The sequence below is a fragment of the Nerophis ophidion genome, linkage group LG13, assembly GCF_033978795.1.
Source record: "Nerophis ophidion isolate RoL-2023_Sa linkage group LG13, RoL_Noph_v1.0, whole genome shotgun sequence".
In the NCBI taxonomy this organism is placed as follows: Eukaryota; Metazoa; Chordata; class Actinopteri; order Syngnathiformes; family Syngnathidae; genus Nerophis; species Nerophis ophidion.
In genome coordinates, this window is record NC_084623.1 from 60602211 (window position 1) to 60627774 (window position 25564).

At 38.8% G+C, this 25564-nt stretch overlaps 1 protein-coding gene across 5 annotated transcripts in view; it reads left to right on the forward strand.

The window, feature by feature from the left end:
* Positions 1 to 8512: 8512 nt before the first annotated feature.
* usp32 (ubiquitin specific peptidase 32) overlaps positions 8513 to 25564 on the forward strand; it is a 113081-nt gene continuing 96029 nt past the window's right edge. For 2 of the 5 annotated variants that reach the window (XM_061919332.1, XM_061919334.1), the window contains exons 1-5: positions 8515 to 8819; positions 18066 to 18193; positions 18918 to 19023; positions 21528 to 21646; positions 23999 to 24158. In XM_061919332.1, the coding sequence (XP_061775316.1) occupies positions 8762 to 8819; positions 18066 to 18193; positions 18918 to 19023; positions 21528 to 21646; positions 23999 to 24158 (571 nt within the window). In that variant the 5' untranslated portion in view covers positions 8515 to 8761. Of the gene's footprint in view, positions 8820 to 18065; positions 18194 to 18917; positions 19024 to 19867; positions 19876 to 21527; positions 21647 to 23998; positions 24159 to 25564 lie in introns of those variants that run through there. The other 3 variants (XM_061919335.1, XM_061919333.1, XM_061919336.1) reach the window with 3 other exon arrangements.

A 25564-nucleotide genomic window follows, 5' to 3' on the forward strand; every position in this document is an offset into this window, starting at 1 on the left:
CAAGGCAGCACTAAGATCCCGTAGAACCAAGACTGAGAGTCAGCACTCAACCTGAGATCCTTCACCATCTATACTGTGGTTCACCCTAAAACCAGACTGACACTTCTCTAAAACATTGCCATTATTTAAAAAATCATAGAATTGATTGAAATTAATTTCTTCTAAAATCCTACTTAAAAATGGTAAGTTAGGTACTGGTCTGTAATTATTACAATGTCAGCTTTTCTCCAGCAGGGGTCTCACCAGAGCTTTTTTAAAAGTGGCAGGAAATACTCACGTTTGAAGTCAGCAAGTTAAGATGTTTAAATGTCTCTCACAAAACCATCAGATATTCTACAAACTGTGTTAGGAGTTGAATCTAAAAGACTTTTGGTGGCTTTCTTTGTAGAAAACATCCTGTCAGGCATCTCAGCATCAACCAGGACAAAAGTCTTTCTTCAGGTCAAACTTAAAGCAGTGCGAGAAGATCAAGTGGGGTTATTTCATCTCTGAAGTGCTGACAGAGGGATTGTGTAGTCTGTAGTCTGTAGTGGGTAGTCTGTAGTCTAGTCTGTAGTATGTAGTCTGTAGTCTGTAGTGTGTAGTCTGTATTGTGTAGTGGGTAGTCTGTAGTCTGTAGTGTGTAGTCTGTAGTGTGTAGTCTAGTATGTAGTATGTAGTGTGTAGTCTAGTATGTAGTGGGTAGTCTGTAGTCTAGTATGTAGTGTGTAGTCTGTAGTCTGTAGTCTGTAGTGTGTAGTCTGTAGTGTGTAGTCTGTAGTCTAGTATGTAGTGTGTAGTCTGTAGTCTGTAGTCTGTAGTGTGTAGTCTGTAGTGTGTAGTCTAGTATGTAGTGGGTAGTCTGTAGTGGGTAGTCTGTAGTCTAGTCTGTAGTATGTAGTGTGTAGTATGTAGTCTAGTATGTAGTATGTAGTGTGTAGTATGTAGTCTAGTATGTAGTGGGTAGTCTGTAGTATGTAGTGGGTAGTCTGTAGTCTAGTCTGTAGTATGTAGTGTGTAGTATGTAGTCTAGTATGTAGTATGTAGTGTGTAGTATGTAGTCTAGTATGTAGTGGGTAGTCTGTAGTATGTAGTGGGTAGTCTGTAGTCTGTAGTGGGTAGTCTGTAGTCTAGTCTGTAGTATGTAGTGTGTAGTCTGTAGTCTAGTATGTAGTGGGTAGTCTGTAGTCTGTAGTGGGTAGTCTGTAGTCTAGTCTGTAGTCTGTAGTGTGTAGTCTGTGGTCTAGTATGTAGTGGGTAGTCTGTAGTGTGTAGTATGTAGTGTGTAGTCTGTAGTTCAAGTGTGTAGTATGTAGTCTAGTCTGTAGTCTGTTGTGTGTGGTCTGTAGTCTAGTCTGTAGTGTGTAGTCTGTTGTGTGTAGTCTGTAGTATGTAGTGTGTAGTCTGTAGTTCAAGTGTGTAGTATGTAGTCTAGTCTGTAGTCTGTTGTGTGTGGTCTGTAGTCTAGTCTGTAGTGTGTAGTCTGTAGTTCAAGTGTGCAGTCTGTAGTGTGTAGTATGTAGTCTAGTCTGTAGTCTGTTGTGTGTAGTTTGTAGTCTAGTCTGTAGTCTGTTGTGTGTAGCGTGTAGTCTGTAGTCTAGTCTGTAGTCTAATGTGTAGTCTGTAGTGTGTAGTGTGTAGTCTAATGTGTAGTCTGTAGTGTGTAGTGTGTAGTCTAATGTGTAGTCTGTAGTCTAGTCTGTAGTCTGTAGTGTGTAGTCTGTAGTCTAATGTGTAGTCTGTAGTGTGTAGTGTGTAGTCTAATGTGTAGTCTGTAGTGTGTAGTGTGTAGTCTAATGTGTAGTCTGTAGTGTGTAGTGTGTAGTCTAATGTGTAGTCTGTAGTCTAGTCTGTAGTCTAATGTGTAGTCTGTAGTCTAGTCTGTAGTCTGTAGTGTGTAGTGTGTAGTCTAATGTGTAGTCTGTAGTGTGGTTATTTTTTATGTTTGCAATCACTGTGGAGAAAAAAGTGTTTCTCTCGTTCTTAACCGCCGTGTTGTGTATTCTTTGCTGTTGACGTAATATTTCATGGTTAATCATTAGTTTATTTTTACTCCATTTCTTTTCTGCTCTCCTGCAATTTCTTTTGAGTTGTTTGATTTCCTCATCCTTTCTCCATGAAAGTACTGATTTTAAAATGACCTTTTGTTGTGTAGGGGGAGTAGACAGCACAGACACTAGGGGGCGTAGTATTTAACTGTGTATCTACATAATAACAACCAATCATTTTAATGACACAATGGTATGGAGTGTGACATAAATCCAAGAGAGTGTAAGGTGTGTGAGAGGAGTTGTTGAGTGTTAGCGGTAGTGGTGAGTGAGAGGCTAGTTGTTGAGTGTTAGCGGTAGTGGTGAGTGAGAGGCTAGTTGTTGAGTGTTAGCGGTAGTGGTGAGTGAGAGGCTAGTTGTTGAGTGTTAGCGGTAGTGGTGAGTGAGAGGCTAGTCCACAAGGGGCGGGGCAGGCTCATAGATCGGTGAGACAAGCAGGAAGTCGGGGGGCTATAGCGGGGCCTAAGAGGTCCGTGTCCAAGCGGGAGGTGAAGATCCAAGCGGCAGTCCTGGAAGCAGAGGAAGAAGGAGTGACGAGACACCCAGCTGGTCAAGGCGGGAACGGAGGTCTGCAGTTGGAGCGCCAAGGAGGTCAGCAGACAACCAGAGACAAGAAGGTTTGCATAGAGCTGCGTCATCGCTTATGTTTCTTCAACTGATGCTCACCTTCAGGTCTGCACTGGGAGATCATCAAGCAGCTTCTTATGTTTCTTCAACTGATGCTCACCTTCAGGTCTGCACTGGGAGATCATCAAGCAGCTGCTGATTGATTCATTGCTTATGTTTCTTCAACTGATGCTCACCTTCAGGTCTGCACTGGGAGATCATCAAGCAGCTGCTGATGTTTCTTCAACTGATGCTCACCTTCAGGTCTGCACTGGGAGATCATCAAGCAGCTTCTTATGTTTCTTCAACTGATGCTCACCTTCAGGTCTGCACTGGGAGATCATCAAGCAGCTGCTGATGTTTCTTCAACTGATGCTCACCTTCAGGTCTGCACTGGGAGATCATCAAGCAGCTTCTTATGTTTCTTCAACTGATGCTCACCTTCAGGTCTGCACTGGGAGATCATCAAGCAGCTTCTTATGTTTCTTCAACTGATGCTCACCTTCAGGTCTGCACTGGGAGATCATCAAGCAGCTGCTGATGTTTCTTCAACTGATGCTCACCTTCAGGTCTGCACTGGGAGATCATCAAGCAGCTTCTTATGTTTCTTCAACTGATGCTCACCTTCAGGTCTGCACTGGGAGATCATCAAGCAGCTGCTGATGTTTCTTCAACTGATGCTCACCTTCAGGTCTGCACTGGGAGATCATCAAGCAGCTTCTTATGTTTCTTCAACTGATGCTCACCTTCAGGTCTGCACTGGGAGATCATCAAGCAGCTTCTTATGTTTCTTCAACTGATGCTCACCTTCAGGTCTGCACTGGGAGATCATCAAGCAGCTGCTGATGTTTCTTCAACTGATGCTCACCTTCAGGTCTGCACTGGGAGATCATCAAGCAGCTGCTGATGTTTCTTCAACTGATGCTCACCTTCAGGTCTGCACTGGGAGATCATCAAGCAGCTGCTGATGTTTCTTCAACTGATGCTCACCTTCAGGTCTGCACTGGGAGATCATCAAGCAGCTTCTTATGTTTCTTCAACTGATGCTCACCTTCAGGTCTGCACTGGGAGATCATCAAGCAGCTGCTGATGTTTCTTCAACTGATGCTCACCTTCAGGTCTGCACTGGGAGATCATCAAGCAGCTTCTTATGTTTCTTCAACTGATGCTCACCTTCAGGTCTGCACTGGGAGATCATCAAGCAGCTTCTTATGTTTCTTCAACTGATGCTCACCTTCAGGTCTGCACTGGGAGATCATCAAGCAGCTTCTTATGTTTCTTCAACTGATGCTCACCTTCAGGTCTGCACTGGGAGATCATCAAGCAGCTGCTGATGTTTCTTCAACTGATGCTCACCTTCAGGTCTGCACTGGGAGATCATCAAGCAGCTTCTTATGTTTCTTCAACTGATGCTCACCTTCAGGTCTGCACTGGGAGATCATCAAGCAGCTTCTTATGTTTCTTCAACTGATGCTCACCTTCAGGTCTGCACTGGGAGATCATCAAGCAGCTGCTTATGTTTCTTCAACTGATGCTCACCTTCAGGTCTGCACTGGGAGATCATCAAGCAGCTGCTGATGTTTCTTCAACTGATGCTCACCTTCAGGTCTGCACTTTGAGATCATCAAGCAGCTGCTGATTGATTGCAGCTGCTTGCTGCCGCCGGAGTGGCGCGAGGTCCCAGGTGTGCTCATTGACAGGTGTGCAGCGGCACCTTTCTTCTTCATTTTAGAGGAGCAACAGCGTCAAGGCTGGATTTGAAGTTTGGATCCACATTGTCAACAATAAAATCCCAAGCTGCAGGTAAAACTATTAATAAAACACTGATAACATCTGTAGCCACTCTAGAAGGGAGATAGCACCTCATCACAGTTGGCACTTATTATTAAAACACTAATAACATTTGCAGCCACTCTACTATTGATACATGCTAACATTTTGATCTACACAATGATAATGTTTCAAGGGGAATTTGACCAAACATGTCAGACTCGAGATTTGGCCATTACTTATGGTCTTGACCTCTACTGTGTCTTTATTATTATATCAGCTTTTATCCAGCTCAGTGCCAACTGTGATGAAGTGCTATCTCCCTTCTAGAGTGGCTGCAAATGTTATTAGTGCTAACTGTGATGAAGTGCTATCTCGATATTGGCAGTGATATCACGATACAGGAGACATCAAATATAATATTTATAAACTTTATTTGTATAGCACCTTTCATATAAGAATTGCAGCTCAAAGTGCTTGACAGCAGTAAAAGACATGACTAAGTAAAGACATGATTAGGTAAAGACATGATTAAGTAAAGACATGATTAAGTAAAGACATGATTAGGTAAAGACATGATTAAGTAAAGACATGACTAAGTAAAGACATGGCTAAGTAAAGACATGATTAAGTAAAGACATGATTAAGTAAAGACATCACTAAGTAAATACATGACTAAGTAAAGACATGATTAAGTAGACATGACTTAAGTAAAGACATGATTAAGTAAAGACATGATTAAGTAAAGACATCACTAAGTAAATACATGACTAAGTAAAGACATGATTAAGTAGACATGACTTAAGTAAAGACATGATTAAGTAAAGACATGATTAAGTAAAGACATGATTAAGTAAAGACATGGCTAAGTAAAGACATGATTAAGTAAATACATGACTAAGTAAAGACATGATTAGGTAAAGACATGATTAAGTAAAGACATGACTAGGTAAATACATGACTAAGTAAAGACATGATTAAGTAAAGACATGATTAAGTAAAGACATGATTAAGTAAAGACATGACTAAGTAAAGACATGACTAAGTAAAGACATGATTAAGTAAAGACATGACTAAGTAAAGACATGATTAGGTAAAGACATGATTAAGTAAAGACATGATTAAGTAAAGACATGATTAAGTAAAGACATGATTAGGGAAAGACATGATTAAGTAGACATGACTTAAGTAAAGACATGATTAAGTAAAGACATGACTCAGTAAAGACATGACTAAGTAAAGACATCACTAAGTAAATACATGACTAAGTAAAGACATGACTCAGTAAAGACATGATTAAGTAGACATGACTTAAGTAAAGACATGATTAAGTAAAGACATGATTAAGTAAAGACATGATTAAGTAAAGACATCGCTAAGTAAATACATGACTAAGTAAAGACATGATTAAGTAGACATGACTTAAGTAAAGACATGATTAAGTAAAGACATGATTAAGTAAAGACATGATTAAGTAAAGACATGGCTAAGTAAAGACATGATTAAGTAAAGACATGACTAAGTAAAGACATGGCTAAGTAAAGACATGATTAAGTAAAGACCTGGCTAAGTAAAGACATGGCTAAGTAAAGACATGACTAAGTAAAGACATGACCAAGTAAATACATGACTAAGTAAAGACATGACTCAGTAAAGACATGATTAAGTAGACATGACTTAAGTAAAGACATGATTAAGTAAAGACATGATTAAGTAAAGACATGATTAAGTAAAGACATCACAAAGTAAATACATGACTAAGTAAAGACATGATTAAGTAAATACATGATTAAGTAAAGACATGACTAAGTAAAGACATGACTAAGTAAAGACATGATTAAGTAAAGACATGATTAAGTAAAGACATGATTAAGTAAAGACATGACTAAGTAAAGACATGATTAAGTAAAGACATGACTAAGTGAAGACATGACTAAGTGAAGACATGATTAAGTAAAGACATGACTAAGTAAAGACATGACTAAGTAAAGACATGACTAAGTAAAGACATGATTAATTAAGGACATGACTCAGTAAAGACATGATTAAGTAAAGACATGATTAGGTAAAGACATGACTCAGTAAAGACATGATTAAGTAAAGACATGATTAAGTAAAGACATGACTCAGTAAAGACATGACTAAGTAAAGACATGATTAAGTAAAGACATGACTCAGTAAAGTTGATACCAAAATGGATACATGGATGATACAGCAGAGGATTGGGAGAATGTCCTCTGGTCAGATGAAACCAAAATAGAACTTTTGGTATAAACTCAACTGGTGGTGTTTGGAGGAAGAAGAATACTGAGTTGCATCCCAAGAACACCATACCTACTGTGAAGCATGGGGGTGGAAACATCATGCTTTGGGGCTGTTTTTCTGCTAAGGGGACAGGACGATTGATCCGTGTTAAGGAAAGAATGAATGGGGCCATGTATCCTGAGATTTGGAGCCAAAACCGCCTTCCATCAGTGAGAATGGTTGAGCAAATACTTATTTTCCACCATCATTTACAAATAAATTATTTAAAATTCCTACAATGTGAATTCCTGGATTTTTTGCTCCACATTCTGTCTCCCCCAGTTGAAGTGTACCTATGATGAAAATGACACACCTCTGTCATCATTTGAAGTGGGACAACTTGCACAATCGCTGGCTGACTAAATACTTTTTGTACTTCTTTCATGTATATTTACTAACAATGTACTTCTTTCATGTATATTTACTAACAATGTACTTCTTTCATGTATATTTACTAACAATGTACTTCTTTCATGTATATTTACTAACAATGTACTTCTTTCATGTATATTTACTAACAATGTACTTCTTTCATGTATATTTACTAACAATGTACTTCTTTCATGTATATTTACTAACAATGTACTTCTTTCATGTATATTTACTAACAATGTACTTCTTTCATGTATATTTACTAACAATGTACTTCTTTCATGTATATTTACTAACAATGTACTTCTTTCATGTATATTTACTAACAATGTACTTCTTTCATGTATATTTACTAACAATGTACTTCTTTCATGTATATTTACTAACAATGTACTTCTTTCATGTATATTTACTAACAATGTACTTCTTTCATGTATATTTACTAACAATGTACTTCTTTCATGTATATTTACTAACAATGTACTTCTTTCATGTATATTTACTAACAATGTACTTCTTTCATGTATATTTACTAACAATGTACTTCTTTCATGTATATTTACTAACAATGTACTTCTTTCATGTATATTTACTAACAATGTACTTCTTTCATGTATATTTACTAACAATGTACTTCTTTCATGTATATTTACTAACAATGTACTTCTTTCATGTATATTTACTAACAATGTACTTCTTTCATGTATATTTACTAACAATGTACTTCTTTCATGTATATTTACTAACAATGTACTTCTTTCATGTATATTTACTAACAATGTACTTCTTTCATGTATATTTACTAACAATGTACTTCTTTCATGTATATTTACTAACAATGTACTTCTTTCATGTATATTTACTAACAATGTACTTCTTTCATGTATATTTACTAACAATGTACTTCTTTCATGTATATTTACTAACAATGTACTTCTTTCATGTATATTTACTAACAATGTACTTCTTTCATGTATATTTACTAACAATGTACTTCTTTCATGTATATTTACTAACAATGTACTTCTTTCATGTATATTTACTAACAATGTACTTCTTTCATGTATATTTACTAACAATGTACTTCTTTCATGTATATTTACTAACAATGTACTTCTTTCATGTATATTTACTAACAATGTACTTCTTTCATGTATATTTACTAACAATGTACTTCTTTCATGTATATTTACTAACAATGTACTTCTTTCATGTATATTTACTAACAATGTACTTCTTTCATGTATATTTACTAACAATGTACTTCTTTCATGTATATTTACTAACAATGTACTTCTTTCATGTATATTTACTAACAATGTACTTCTTTCATGTATATTTACTAACAATGTACTTCTTTCATGTATATTTACTAACAATGTACTTCTTTCATGTATATTTATTAGACTCCATGTTGACAAGACGCTGGTGAAGGCAGTCACGTGAGGCAGAGCGACCACGTGACGGTGCGCGTCACGTGACCGGGTAGAGGCGTGGCTGTAGCGGCTGATCGACTCTTAGCTTCCGTTAGCACGAGCAGTGTTGTCATCAAGTCTGCTAACTCCGGCTAACTATCATCATCACCATATACTTCATCAAATACTTCACAATATACTTCATCATCTTCTTCATCACTGTAGTACCTCTTCTTCACTGGCTGCGTGTCCTAAGATGACGCAACTATGGGCGCCAAGGAGTCGAGGATTGGATTCTTGTCGTACGACGAGGCCGTCAAGAGAGGTAATACTGCATTAAATACTGCATTTTATACTACCTTTCAATGCAGGTAATACTGCATTTTATACTACCTTTCAATACAGGTAATACTGCATTAAATACTGCATTTTATACTACCTTTCAATGCAGGTAATACTGCATTTTATACTACCTTTCAATACAGGTAATACTGCATTAAATACTGCATTTTATACTACCTTTCAATGCAGGTAGTACTGCATTTTATACTACCTTTCAATACAGGTAATACTGCAATATTACTGCATGTTATACTACCTTCCAACACAGGTAATACTGCATTTTATACTACCTTTCAATACAGGTAATACTGCAATATTACTGCATTTTGTACTACCTTCCAATGCAGGTAGTACTGCATTTTGTACTACCTTTCAATACAGGTAATACTGCATTTTATACTACATTTCAGGCCAGGTAATACTGCAACATTACTGCATGTTATACTACCTTTCATTACAGGTAATACTGCAATATTACTGTATTTTATACTACCTTTCAAAACAGGTAATACTATATTATTACTGCATGTTATACTACCTTACAATGCAGGTAGCACTGCAATATTACTGCATTTAAACTACAAACTACTCTGTATTATACTACATTTTACTTGGATTCAAGAGAGGTAAAACTACAACATTGTTACATTTAAAAAACAATATGACAAGTTTTACTGCTCTTTCACTAAATAGTACTATGTATTATAATTAATTTTACAACATTTCAATACAGATCATTTTGCAATATCCTTACATTTAACTACAATATATTCTATATAAATACAGCTTGTACTGCTCTTTCACTAAATAGTAGTATTTTGCTACGTTTCAAAAAATGTAATACTACTCGACGTTTACTAAATATTTCTCTGTATTCTATTTCAAGAGATGTTATACTGCTCTTTCTCTAAATATTACTCCATATTATATTACATTTTACGATGCATTATATTTTAAGAAAGGTCATACTAATATTTGACTAAATATTACTATATATCACAATATATTCTATTTCAAGAGAGGTTATATTGCTGAATATTATTCAATATTATGCTATATTATATATATATATATATATATATATATATATATATATATATATATATATATATGCTATATTATATATATATATATATATATATATATATATATATATATATATATATATATATATATATATGTGTTGGCGCATATCTCAGCTACAATCGGGCGGAAGGCGGCGTACACCCTGGACAAGTGGCCATCTCATCACAGGGCCAACACAGATAGACAACATTCACACACTAGGGACCATTTAGTGTTGCCAATCAACCTATCCCCAGGTGCATGTCTTTGGAGGTGGGAGGGGCCTATCCCCAGGTGCATGTCTTTGGAGGTGGGAGGGGCCTATCCCCAGGTGCATGTCTTTGGAGGTGGGAGGGGCCTATCCCCAGGTGCATGACTTTGGAGGTGGGAGGGGCCTATCCCCAGGTGCATGTCTTTGGAGGTGGGAGGGGCCTATCCCCAGGTGCATGTCTTTGGAAGTGGGAGGGGCCTATCCCCAGGTGCATGTCTTTGGAGGTAGGAGGAAGCCGGAGTACCCGGAGGGAACCCACGCAGTCACGGGGAGAACATGCAAACTCCACACAGAGGGATCCTGAGCCCGGGATTGAACCCTGACTACTCAAGACCTTTGTATTGTGAGGCAGACGCACCAACCCCTCTAGCACCGTGCTACATATATATATAAACTGTATATGTCTGTGTATATTCTAGTGTTGTACTGGTACCAATATTTTAGTACCAGTACCAAAATTATTTTTATATTTTTCAGTACTTTTGTAAATAAAGGGGACCACAAAAATATGTCATCAATATCTTTATTGTAACAAAAAATCTTAGTGTACATGAAATATGTTTATTATTGTCATTTAGTCCTTAAATGTTGATGTAGAGGATCATATAGTTGATGTAGAAATATTATCACAGTACAGTAGTACTATAGACAGTAATAATGAAATAGTACCACAGTACAGTAGTACTATAGACAGTAATATTGAAATATCATCACAGTACAGTAGTACTAAAGTACCAAGTTCATGCTGTTAATCATTCTTACTTTATCAGGAGGACCTTCAACCTCTTCTTCATACAGTCATAATAATAATAAACCATCAACTACACTCCATCAATGAATTATTATAGTTACCCTATTATACCTACATTACATTACATCTATGAATGATCATAGTTACCCTATTGTACCTACATTACAGCTAATAATTATTATAGTTACATTACATTACATCAATGAATTATTATAGTTACATTATTATACTTACAGCTATGAATTATTACAGTTACATTATTACAGTTACATTATTACACCTACAGTTGTGATTCAACCCCCAGACAATTTTGGTGTTTTAGCAAGTTGGACATTTATTCCGTATTTTTCAAATAAAGATGTGTCAAATAGACAAATGCAACTTCAACTGTAAGACTGTATTTTACAAAACAGCAAAAAATGACATTTTTCTGAATATGTGATTGAGAAAATGATTGAAGCCCCAAGTTGCATGCATCTTTAGTACTTAGTAGAACAGTAATGACATCCTTCAAAGGTGATACACAAGCTTCTTGCAAGCATCTCCAGTATTTGAGCCCATTCCTCTTGGGCAAAGGCCTCCAGTTCATTCATATTCTTGGACTTGTGTGCTGCAACTGTCTTCTTCAAGTCCCACCACAGCTTTTCTAGAGGATTTAGGTCTGGCCTCCAGTTCATTCATATTCTTGGACTTGTGTGCTGCAACTGTCTTCTTCAAGTCCCACCACAGCTTTTCTACAGGATTTAGGTCTGGCCTCCAGTTCATTCATATTCTTGGACTTGTGTGCTGCAACTGTCTTCTTCAAGTCCCACCACAGCTTTTCTACAGGATTTAGGTCTGGCCTCCAGTTCATTCATATTCTTGGACTTGTGTGCTGCAACTGTCTTCTTCAAGTCCCACCACAGCTTTTCTAGAGGATTTAGGTCTGGCCTCCAGTTCATTCATATTCTTGGACTTGTGTGCTGCAACTGTCTTCTTCAAGTCCCACCACAGCTTTTCTACAGGATTTAGGTCTGGCCTCCAGTTCATTCATATTCTTGGACTTGTGTGCTGCAACTGTCTTCTTCAAGTCCCACCACAGCTTTTCTACAGGATTTAGGTCTGGCCTCCAGTTCATTCATATTCTTGGACTTGTGTGCTGCAACTGTCTTCTTCAAGTCCCACCACAGCTTTTCTAGAGGATTTAGGTCTGGCCTCCAGTTCATTCATATTCTTGGACTTGTGTGCTGCAACTGTCTTCTTCAAGTCCCACCACAGCTTTTCTACAGGATTTAGGTCTGGCCTCCAGTTCATTCATATTCTTGGACTTGTGTGCTGCAACTGTCTTCTTCAAGTCCCACCACAGCTTTTCTAGAGGATTTAGGTCTGGCCTCTCCAGTTCATTCATATTCTTGGACTTGTGTGCTGCAACTGTCTTCTTCAAGTCCCACCACAGCTTTTCTAGAGGATTTAGGTCTGGCCTCCAGTTCATTCATATTCTTGGACTTGTGTGCTGCAACTGTCTTCTTCAAGTCCCACCACAGCTTTTCTAGAGGATTTAGGTCTGGCCTCCAGTTCATTCATATTCTTGGACTTGTGTGCTGCAACTGTCTTCTTCAAGTCCCACCACAGCTTTTCTACAGGATTTAGGTCTGGCCTCCAGTTCATTCATATTCTTGGACTTGTGTGCTGCAACTGTCTTCTTCAAGTCCCACCACAGCTTTTCTAGAGGATTTAGGTCTGGCCTCTCCAGTTCATTCATATTCTTGGACTTGTGTGCTGCAACTGTCTTCTTCAAGTCCCACCACAGCTTTTCTAGAGGATTTAGGTCTGGCCTCCAGTTCATTCATATTCTTGGACTTGTGTGCTGCAACTGTCTTCTTCAAGTCCCACCACAGCTTTTCTACAGGATTTAGGTCTGGCCTCCAGTTCATTCATATTCTTGGACTTGTGTGCTGCAACTGTCTTCTTCAAGTCCCACCACAGCTTTTCTAGAGGATTTAGGTCTGGCCTCTCCAGTTCATTCATATTCTTGGACTTGTGTGCTGCAACTGTCTTCTTCAAGTCCCACCACAGCTTTTCTAGAGGATTTAGGTCTGGCCTCCAGTTCATTCATATTCTTGGACTTGTGTGCTGCAACTGTCTTCTTCAAGTCCCACCACAGCTTTTCTAGAGGATTTAGGTCTGGCCTCCAGTTCATTCATATTCTTGGACTTGTGTGCTGCAACTGTCTTCTTCAAGTCCCACCACAGCTTTTCTACAGGATTTAGGTCTGGCCTCCAGTTCATTCATATTCTTGGACTTGTGTGCTGCAACTGTCTTCTTCAAGTCCCACCACAGCTTTTCTAGAGGATTTAGGTCTGGCCTCTCCAGTTCATTCATATTCTTGGACTTGTGTGCTGCAACTGTCTTCTTCAAGTCCCACCACAGCTTTTCTAGAGGATTTAGGTCTGGCCTCCAGTTCATTCATATTCTTGGACTTGTGTGCTGCAACTGTCTTCTTCAAGTCCCACCACAGCTTTTCTAGAGGATTTAGGTCTGGCCTCCAGTTCATTCATATTCTTGGACTTGTGTGCTGCAACTGTCTTCTTCAAGTCCCACCACAGCTTTTCTACAGGATTTAGGTCTGGCCTCCAGTTCATTCATATTCTTGGACTTGTGTGCTGCAACTGTCTTCTTCAAGTCCCACCACAGCTTTTCTAGAGGATTTAGGTCTGGCCTCTCCAGTTCATTCATATTCTTGGACTTGTGTGCTGCAACTGTCTTCTTCAAGTCCCACCACAGCTTTTCTAGAGGATTTAGGTCTGGCCTCCAGTTCATTCATATTCTTGGACTTGTGTGCTGCAACTGTCTTCTTCAAGTCCCACCACAGCTTTTCTAGAGGATTTAGGTCTGGCCTCCAGTTCATTCATATTCTTGGACTTGTGTGCTGCAACTGTCTTCTTCAAGTCCCACCACAGCTTTTCTACAGGATTTAGGTCTGGCCTCCAGTTCATTCATATTCTTGGACTTGTGTGCTGCAACTGTCTTCTTCAAGTCCCACCACAGCTTTTCTAGAGGATTTAGGTCTGGCCTCCAGTTCATTCATATTCTTGGACTTGTGTGCTGCAACTGTCTTCTTCAAGTCCCACCACAGCTTTTCTACAGGATTTAGGTCTGGCCTCCAGTTCATTCATATTCTTGGACTTGTGTGCTGCAACTGTCTTCTTCAAGTCCCACCACAGCTTTTCTAGAGGATTTAGGTCTGGCCTCTCCAGTTCATTCATATTCTTGGACTTGTGTGCTGCAACTGTCTTCTTCAAGTCCCACCACAGCTTTTCTAGAGGATTTAGGTCTGGCCTCCAGTTCATTCATATTCTTGGACTTGTGTGCTGCAACTGTCTTCTTCAAGTCCCACCACAGCTTTTCTAGAGGATTTAGGTCTGGCCTCCAGTTCATTCATATTCTTGGACTTGTGTGCTGCAACTGTCTTCTTCAAGTCCCACCACAGCTTTTCTAGAGGATTTAGGTCTGGCCTCCAGTTCATTCATATTCTTGGACTTGTGTGCTGCAACTGTCTTCTTCAAGTCCCACCACAGCTTTTCTACAGGATTTAGGTCTGGCCTCTCCAGAGTCTTCTAGCCCTTCTTCTGCAAGCACTCTGATGTTGATTTGGAGGTATGCTTGGGATCCTTGTCCTGTTGGAAGGTCCAACGTCTCCCAAGCCTCAGCTTCCTCACGGACTTCATGACATTTGCAGCTAATATATCCTGCTAGGAAATAGAATTCATAATGCCTTGAAGGCGCTGGAGATTCCCGCTACCTGAGGCAGAGAAACAGCCCCAGAGCATGATTGACCCCCCACCATGCTTAACAGTAGGCAAGGTGTTCTTCTCTTTGTTAGCTTCATTTTTTCTCCTCCAGACATAACGTTGATTCATAGGCCCAAAGAGTTCCACTTTTGTCTCATCACTCCATAGAACAGTTTCCCAAAACCTTTGGGGTTTGTCCAGATGATTTTTGGCATACTGGAGTCTATTTTACTTGTGCCTGGTAGTCAGAAGTAGGGTGCGCCTGGGAGTTCTGGCATGGAGGCCTTCATCTCGTAGTGCGCGCCTTATTGTCTGGGACGAAACCTGCGTTCCCCCCTCTGGAATGTCCTGTTGTAGTTCCTCAGCTGTTACCCGGGGGGTTTTCACCTCTGTACGCTTCAAATACCGGACAGTAGTTGCACACAGCATCCTCTTTCTACCACGCCCAGGTAGAGTTTCCACTGTGTCTTTAGCTTTAAACTTGCCAATTATGCTCCCAACTGTGTCTCTTGGAATGTGTAATGTCTTTGCTATTTTCTTCTGTCCATATCCTTTCTTATGAAGAGAAATGACCTCCTCTCTTGACTTCTTTGACCACTCCCTGGACTTCACCATGTTGCAAATACACCATTGACCATCTACAAGAAGCTGAGCATCACAGTCTTTTTCAATCAGTTTAATTGTTGCTGGTTATGGTTCTAATCACATCTACAGGTGTTTTAAACACCTGATTGAAAAGACTTTATTCAAATTCTGTTCTTAAGAGTTGTGATCTTCAAGGGGTTGGATAATTTTGTCAATGAGAAATGACACCGTTTGGTACGTTACAAAATATAATGTTGTAATTGAAGTTGCATTTGTCTATTTAATGCATCTTTATTTGATATGACTATAAAAAAAATACGGAATAAATGTCCAACTTGCTAAAACACCAAAATTGTGTGGGGGTTGAATAATTTTGATCACAACTGTACTCAGTGGCCTAGTGGTTAGAGTGTCCGCCCTGAGATGGGTAGGTTGTGAGTTCAAATCCCGGCCGAGTCATACCAAAGACTATAAAAATGGGAGTCATTACCTCCCTGCTTGGCACTCAGCATCAAGGCTTGGAATTGGGGGTTAAATCACCAAAAATTATTCCTGGGCGCAGCACCGCTGCTGCTCACTGCTCCCCTCACCTTCCAGGAGGTGATCAAAGGGATGGGTCAAATGCAGAGGACACATTTCACCACACCTAGTGTGTGTGTGACAATCATTGCTACTTTAACTTAACTTAACATTACATCTATGAATTTTTATAGTTACATTATTATACTTACATTACATCTATGAATTATTATACTTACATTATTATACTTACATTACATCTATGAATTATTATAGTTACATTATTATACTTACATCTATGAATTATTATAGTTACATTATTATACTTACATCTATGAATTATTATAGTTACATTATTATACTTACATTACATCTATGAATTATTATAGTTACATTATTATACTTACATTACATCTATGAATTATTATAGTTACATTATTATACTTACATTACATCTATGAATGATTATAGTGACATTATTATACTTACATTACATCTATGAATTATTATAGTTACATTATTATACTTACATCTATGAATTATTATAGTTACATTATTATACTTACATCTATGAATTATTATAGTTACATTATTATACTTACATCTATGAATTATTATAGTTACATTATTATACTTACATTACATCTATGAATTATAGTTACATTATTATACTTACATCTATGAATTATTATACTTACATTATATTACTTCCATTACATTACATCTATGAATTATTATACTTACATTATATTACTTCCATTACATTACATCTATGAATTATTATACTTACATTATATTACTTCCATTACATCCAACATTCCCCCTGAGGTACGCGCCTGTGCAACTGCACACTGCTCAGGTGTCCTCTGCGCACAACAAATCTAGGCCGCGCACAAAATCGAATACAAAGATAAACGCATAACAGTGTGCACGTCTGCTGTCACTCACATGTGCGCCACTGAATGCTCAAGGACTTTTGGCCTTTGCTCACACATATGACAAATTGGAGGGAAAATTGATTACATCTATGAATTATTATAGTTACATTATTATACTTACATTACATCTATGAATTATTATAGTTACATTATTATACTTACATTACATCTATGAATTATTATACTTACATTATTATACTTACATTACATCTATGAATGATTATAGTTACATTATTATACTTACATTACATCTATGAATGATTATAGTTACATTATTATACTTACATTACATCTATGAATTATTATAGTTACATTATTATACTTACATTACATCTATGAATTATTATACTTACATTATTATACTTACATTACATCTATGAATGATTATAGTTACATTATTATACTTACATTACATCTATGAATGATTATAGTTACATTATTATACTTACATTACATCTATGAATTATTATAGTGACATTGCATCATCATGTAGATGTTTGTGGTATTATAGTTGAAAGGCCTACTGAAATGAGGGACAGCAGGTCCATTCTATGTGTCATACTTGATTATTTGCCATATTTTTGCTGAAAGGATTTAGTAGAGAACATCCACGATAAAGTTTGCAACTTTTGTTCGCTAATAAAAAACCTTGCCTGTACCGGAAGTAGCAGACGATGTGTGCGTGACATCACGGGTTGTGGAGCTCCTCACATCTGAACATTGTTTACAATCATGACCACCAGCAGCGAGAGCGATTCGGATCGAGAAAGCGACAATTTCCCCATTAATTTGAGCGAGGATGAAAGATTTGTGGATGAGGAAAGTGAGAGTGAAGGACTAGAAAAAAAAAAAAGGCGAGGGCAGTGGGAGCTGTTCAGATGTTATTAGACACATTTACTAGGATAATACTGAAAAATCCCATATCTGCTTATTGTGTTACTTGTGTTTTAATGAGATTATATGGTGCCTGAAAGTCGTATTGGCATGTGTTGCAATGTTAATATTTCATCATTGATATATAAACTATCAGACTGTGTGGTGGCTAGTAGTGGCTTTCAGTAGGACTTTAAAGTGTGTGTAGTCAGACTTGTGGTGTGGTGTAAAGAAGTGTGTGTTGCTGCTGTGTTGCAGTGACAGATGTGGAGGTGAACAGACTGAAAGAAGTGAACACAATAAGTGTGTGTTGTTGCAGTGACAGATGTGGAGGTGAAGAGACTGAAAGATGTAAAGAAGTGAACACAATAAGTGTGTGTTGTTGCAGTGACAGATGTGGAGGTGAAGAGACTGAAAGATGTAAAGAAGTGAACACAATAAGTGTGTGTTGTTGCAGTGACAGATGTGGAGGTGAAGAGACTGAGAGATGCCTTCAAGAGAACCAGCGGCGTGTCCTTCTTCATGACTCAGCAGTGCTTCTACAAGGAAGTACTGGGAGATGGAGTACCACTCAAAGTTGCAGAAGTACTACTACTTGCACTACACTACTTTCCAATCTCCAATACTACACACAGCAATTAGTATTCAAAGGATCTTCCAAAAAACTTCTTCATTGTATATACTTAGTACTTTACATGTACTAATGCTCAGTAACAGTAAATACATCTAAGTTAGTACTTTACATGTACTAAAGCTAAGTACAAGTAAATATATCTAAGTTAGTACTTTACATGTAGTAATGCTCAGTAACAGTAAATACATCTAAGTTAGTACTTTACATCTACTAATGCTCAGTACAAGTAAATATATGTAAGTTAGTACTTTACATGTACTATTGCTCAGTAACAGTAAATATATCTAAGTTAGTACTTTACATGTACTAATGCTCAGTACAAGTAAATATATGTAAGTTAGTACTTTACATGTACTATTGCTCAGTAACAGTAAATATATCTAAGTTAGTACTTGACATGTACTAAAGCTAAGTACAAGTAAATATATGTAAGTTAGTACTTTCCATGTACTAAAGCTAAGTACAAGTAAATATATGTAAGTTAGTACTTTACATGTACTAATGCTCAGTAACAGTAAATATATCTAAGTTTGTACTTTACATGTACTAATGCTCAGTAACAGTAAATACATCTAAGTTAGTACTTTACATGTACTAAAGCTAAGTACAAGTAAATACATCTAAGTTAGTACTTTACATGTACTATTATATCCAAGAAGTATTTTGTGTGATCAGGTGATCTACTCATCATTCGGAGGTACGACTAAAGGACTTCACTTCAACAACCTTGTGGTCGGTCTGGTGCTGCTCACACGAGGACGAGATGAAGAGAAAGCAAAGTGTAAGTCCTTCTGTCCACAAACTACTAAAACACTTGATAGTTACTAAACTTGTGAGCAGAGAAAGCAAAGTGTAAGTCCTTCTGTCCACAAACTACTGAAACACTTGATAGTTACTAAACTTGTGAGCAGAGGAGGCAAAGTGGAAGTCCTTCTGTCCACAAACTACTGAAACACTTGATAGTTACTAAACTTGTGAGCAGAGAAAGCAAAGTGTAAGTCCTTCTGTCCACAAACTACTGAAACACTTGATAGTTACTAAACTTGTGAGCAGAGGAGGCAAAGTGTAAGTCCTTCTGTCCACAAACTACTAAAACACTTGATAGTTACTAAACTTGTGAGCAGAGGAGGCAAAGTGTAAGTCCTTCTGTCCACAAACTACTAAAACACTTGATAGTTACTAAACTTGTGAGCAGAGGAGGCAAAGTGTAAGTCCTTCTGTCCACAAACTACTAAAACACTTGATAGTTACTAAACTTGTGAGCAGAGGAGGCAAAGTGTAAGTCCTTCTGTCCACAAACTACTAAAACACTTGATAGTTACTAAACTTGTGAGCAGAGGAGGCAAAGTGTAAGTCCTTCTGTCCACAAACTACTAAAACACTTGATAGTTACTAAACTTGTGAGCAGAGGAGGCAAAGTGTAAGTCCTTCTGTCCACAAACTACTAAAACACTTGATAGTTACTAAACTTGTGAGCAGAGAAAGCAAAGTGTAAGTCCTTCTGTCCACAAACTACTAAAACACTTGATAGTTACTAAACTTGTGAGCAGAGAAAGCAAAGTGTAAGTCCTTCTGTCCACAAACTACTGAAACACTTGATAGTTACTAAACTTGTGAGCAGAGAAAGCAAAGTGTAAGTCCTTCTGTCCACAAACTACTGAAACACTTGATAGTTACTAAACTTGTGAGCAGAGGAGGCAAAGTGTAAGTCCTTCTGTCCACAAACTACTAAAACACTTGATAGTTACTAAACTTGTGAGCAGAGGAGGCAAAGTGGAAGTCCTTCTGTCCACAAAGTACTAAAACACTTGATAGTTACTAAACTTGTGAGCAGAGGAGGCAAAGTGGAAGTCCTTCTGTCCACAAAGTACTAAAACACTTGATAGCACACAAATTGGACCTACTAAACTTGTGAGCAGAGGATTGTGTCTCTTTAGTGAGCAGAATATATGCTGATCATCACAACGCCCACCAGATATAATATTTATCTCATTATTGAGCACACGCAGGGTGATTCATCAAGACCGGGTACTTATAAATACATGTACTTTTACAACACTAGTGCTTACACATGTTTTATAAATACATGTACTTTTACAACACTAGTACTCCTAAAAGCAGGTAGTGTCACACTGCTAACACTCATTTATCAGTATTATCAGGTGTGTGAGCTGTTTTCAGGACCAGTATGGGACATGATCTAGATGTGATCTACACAATGATCTTGTTTGATCTAGATGTGATCTACACAATGATCTTGTTTGATCTAGATGTGATCTACACAATGATCTTGTTTGATCTTGATGTGATCTACACAATGATCTTGTTTGATCTAGATGTGATCTACACAATGATCCTGTTTGATCTAGATGTGATCTACACAATGATCTTGTGTGATCTAGATGTGATCTACACAATGATCCTGTTTGATCTAGATGTGATCTACACAATGATCTTGTTTGATCTAGATGTGATCTACACAATGATCTTGTTTGATCTAGATGTGATCTACACAATGATCCTGTTTGATCTAGATGTGATATACACAATGATCTTGTGTGATCTAGATGTGATCTACACAATGATCCTGTTTGATCTAGATGTGATCTACACAATGATCCTGTTTGATCTAGATGTGATCTACACAATGATCTTGTTTGATCTAGATGTGATCTACACAATGATCCTGTTTGATCTAGATGTGATCTACACAATGATCTTTTTTGATCTAGATGTGATCTACACAATGATTGTGTTTGATCTAGATGTGATCTACACAATGATCCTGTTTGATCTAGATGTGATCTACACAATGATCCTGTTTGATCTAGATGTGATCTACACAATGATCTTGTGTGATCTAGATGTGATCTACACAATGATCCTGTTTGATCTAGATGTGATCTACACAATAATCTTGTTTGATATGGACAACGATCTTGTTAGACCTGGATGTGATCTACAGAAGGATCTTGTTAGATCTGGATGTGATCCACACAATGATCTTGTTAGATCTGGATGTGATCTACAGAAGGATCTTGTTAGATCTGGATGTGGTCTACAGAAGGATCTTGTTAGATCTGGATGTGGTCTACAGAAGGATCTTGTTAGATCTGGATGTGATCCATACAACGGTCTTGTTAGATCTGGATGTGATCTACAGAAGGATCTTGTTAGATCTGGATGTGGTCTACAGAACAGTGTTTTTCGATGTAGCTGTGATCTACAGAGTGATCTGTTTGGCTGCCATTGGAGTATTTCAAGTAGGTCCCTCCATGTTTTCAGATCTCTTCAGTCTGTTCAGCAGTGATCCAGGAGGATCTGCTGCCAGGGAGGACATGGAGGCGGTTCTGCAGGTCCTGGACGGAGAAGTTCCACCCTCGCTGAGGAAGTGCTTTAGTGAGGTGAGCACATGTCACAACTTTGTCTTCACTGTCAAGCAAATACTGTGTTGGTGTTTTACTTCTTTTATGAAATTGGACACCAGATGGCAGTAAAAGTAGACATTAACAAATGCTTGTTGCTTTTCCTTCATGACAAATACTGCTTATATGTAGAGAAGGAAACAGCAGCAATGACTTCCTTCTTGTGGTCCACAACTTGCAGACCTTGTGCGTCTTTCAAACAATTATTATTATTATTACAACACATTGACCCCCGCATGTTGACAACATTTGTTTAATGTTGAAGGATCTATAGCGCACACTTCTGTTGCTACAGGAGAGATTATCATCACACTTCAACATCTCTAACATGTAAATGCTGCCTCTTTGCTTAGTCAGCATTGCAACTTCAATGTTTGACCCTGGGTGTGTACATGAATATAAATATTCATGTACACACTTGCTATATACTACATTACCCAGAAGGCTCTGCGTCTGCGCTGTTAACAGGAACAGGAAGTAGGTGTGAGCCACAACATGTGTGTGGTTTCATCAACACATACTTGACGTCTTCTTACATTGTTGTGTCTACACAAGAAAGAAAGTGTTGAAAAGAAAGTGGAAAGTGTGTGTTTTCATACCTGAGAAACACTCCTCCATACCTGAGGAGTCACCTCAACGTGTGTCGTCAGGGAGACGAGGTGAACTAAGTCACCTCAACGTGTGTCGTCAGGGAGACGAGGTGAACTAAGTCACCTCAACGTGTGTCGTCAGGGAGACAAGGTCAACTAAGTCACCTCAACGTGTGTCGTCAGGGAGACGAGGTGAACTAAGTCACCTCAACGTGTGTCGTCAGGGAGACGAGGTCAACTAAGTCACCTCAACGTGTGTCGTCAGGGAGACGAGGTCAACTAAGTCACCTCAACGTGTGTCGTCAGGGAGACGAGGTGAACTAAGTCACCTCAACGTGTGTCGTCAGGGAGACGAGGTCAACTAAGTCACCTCAACGTGTGTCGTCAGGGAGACGAGGTCAACTAAGTCACCTCAACGTGTGTCGTCAGGGAGACGAGGTGAACTAAGTCACCTCAACGTGTGTCGTCAGGGAGACGAGGTCAACTAAGTCACCTCAACGTGTGTCGTCAGGGAGACGAGGTCAACTAAGTCACCTCAACGTGTGTCGTCAGGGAGACGAGGTGAACTAAGTCACCTCAACGTGTGTCGTCAGGGAGACGAGGTGAACTAAGTCACCTCAACGTGTGTTGCCAGGGAGACGAGGTCAACTAAGTCACCTCAACGTGTGTCGTCAGGGAGACGAGGTCAACTAAGTCACCTCAACGTGTGTCGTCAGGGAGACGAGGTCAACTAAGTCACCTCAACGTGTGTCGTCAGGGAGACGAGGTGAACTAAGTCACCTCAACGTGTGTTGCCAGGGAGACGAGGTGAACTAAGTCACCTCAACGTGTGTCGTCAGGGAGACGAGGTGAACTAAGTCACCTCAACGTGTGTTGCCAGGGAGACGAGGTGAACTAAGTCCCCTCAACGTGTGTCGTCAGGGAGACGAGGTGAACTAAGTCACCTCAACGTGTGTCGTCAGGGAGACGAGGTGAACTAAGTCACCTCAACGTGTGTCGTCAGGGAGACGAGGTGAACTAAGTCACCTCAACGTGTGTTGCCAGGGAGACGAGGTCAACTAAGTCACCTCAACGTGTGTCGTCAGGGAGACGAGGTGAACTAAGTCACCTCAATGTGTGTCGTCAGGGAGACGAGGTGAACTAAGTCACCTCAACGTGTGTCGTCAGGGAGACGAGGTGAACTAAGTCACCTCAACGTGTGTCGTCAGGGAGACGAGGTGAACTAAGTCACCTCAATGTGTGTCGTCAGGGAGACGAGGTGAACTAAGTCACCTCAACGTGTGTCGTCAGGGAGACGAGGTGAACTAAGTCACCTCAACGTGTGTCGTCAGGGAGACGAGGTGAACTAAGTCACCTCAACGTGTGTCGTCAGGGAGACGAGGTGAACTAAGTCACCTCAACGTGTGTCGTCAGGGAGACGAGGTGAACTAAGTCACCTCAACGTGTGTCGTCAGGGAGACGAGGTCAACTAAGTCACCTCAACGTGTGTTGCCAGGGAGACGAGGTCAACTAAGTCACCTCAACGTGTGTCGTCAGGGAGACGAGGTGAACTAAGTCACCTCAACGTGTGTCGTCAGGGAGACGAGGTCAACTAAGTCACCTCAACGTGTGTCGTCAGGGAGACGAGGTGAACTAAGTCACCTCAACGTGTGTTGCCAGGGAGACGAGGTGAACTAAGTCACCTCAACGTGTGTCGTCAGGGAGACGAGGTGAACTAAGTCACCTCAACGTGTGTTGCCAGGGAGACAAGGTGAACTATGAGCACTTCAGAGACTGGCTGCTACACCACAAAGAAGCCTTCACCTTGTCAAGATGGCTGCTGTCTGCAGGAGTTTGTGTCACTCTGACTGATGACAGTGACACGCCCACCTTCTACCAGACTCTGGCTGGTGTCACACACTGTGAGTACTCTCATACTCCACTACTTACACATACTACCCCATACATACATGTACTCCACTACTTACACATACTACCTTATACATACATTTACTGTAGTACTTACACATACTACCTTATACATACATGTACTGTAGTACTTACACATACTACCTTATACATACATGTACTGTAGTACTTACACATACTACCTTATACATACATGTACTGTAGTACTTACACATACTACCTTATACATACATTTACTGTAGTACTTACACATACTACCTTATACATACATTTACTGTAGTACTTACACATACTACCTTATACATTCATGGTGACAGTGACACACCCACCTTCTACCAGACCCTGGCTGGTGTCACACACAATAAGTACTCTCATACTCTAGTACTATTATACTGTAGTTCTTCCACATTAATATGTGGAAGAGGTGTACTTACAGTACATGTATGGATAAGGTAATCCTTATCCATACATGTACTGTAAGTACACCTCTTTATACCTTATAGCTCCTTGTCTGTATTATAATGTAATATTTTATGTAATATATACATATTTTACATACACACTGTAAGTATATATGTACTGTAGTAATATTCATAACATGTAATATTTACATATTTTATATATACACTGTATGTACATATGTAGTATCTAGTAACATTCATAACATGTAATATTTACATGTTTTATATTCACACTGTAAGTATATATGTAATGTAGTAACATTCAGAACATGTAATATTTACATATATTATGTACACACTGTAAGTATATTTGTAGTATCTAGTAACATTCATAATAACATGTAATAGTTACTTATTTTGATCATTTTAAGGATTAATTTCACATCACAACGTTCACTTTCCCTTCCCCTGCAACAACAAGACTATTAATCATGTCAGACTTGATGAGAGACAACAAAAACTACTTTGGGACAAATGATGATCCAGAAATTTCTATTTTTGAGACTGAACATAAGGAGGATGACCTACATGTTTTAGAAGCAAAACAGATGCAACTTTAGTCAAACACTAAGCATCATGCAGCAGTGTTGTTAAGTGCTAAACACGAACATGGTAAAACAATCACTTACTGTACAATGTCTGCTCTCACGGGGATGTTTATATCTTCCCCTTCACAACAACAATTCATCAGAATACTCCCTGAAGGTTAAACAAAGTGTGTTTTTGTGTCTTTCTGGCCATCTCCGGGGTCTGTTGTCAGAAGTCTAAAGACTGAGCGCACAGTTCCTGTCTTCATAATAAAAGAGCTGCTCCAAAATAAGAGTTTCAGGACATTAGTGGGCACAGAACTCCAAGCTGTTTCTTGTACAAGAAGTATGGAAGATGGTCACATGAGAAGATCTAACACTTTCTTGTGATTTGGGACTTTTTTGTCTTTC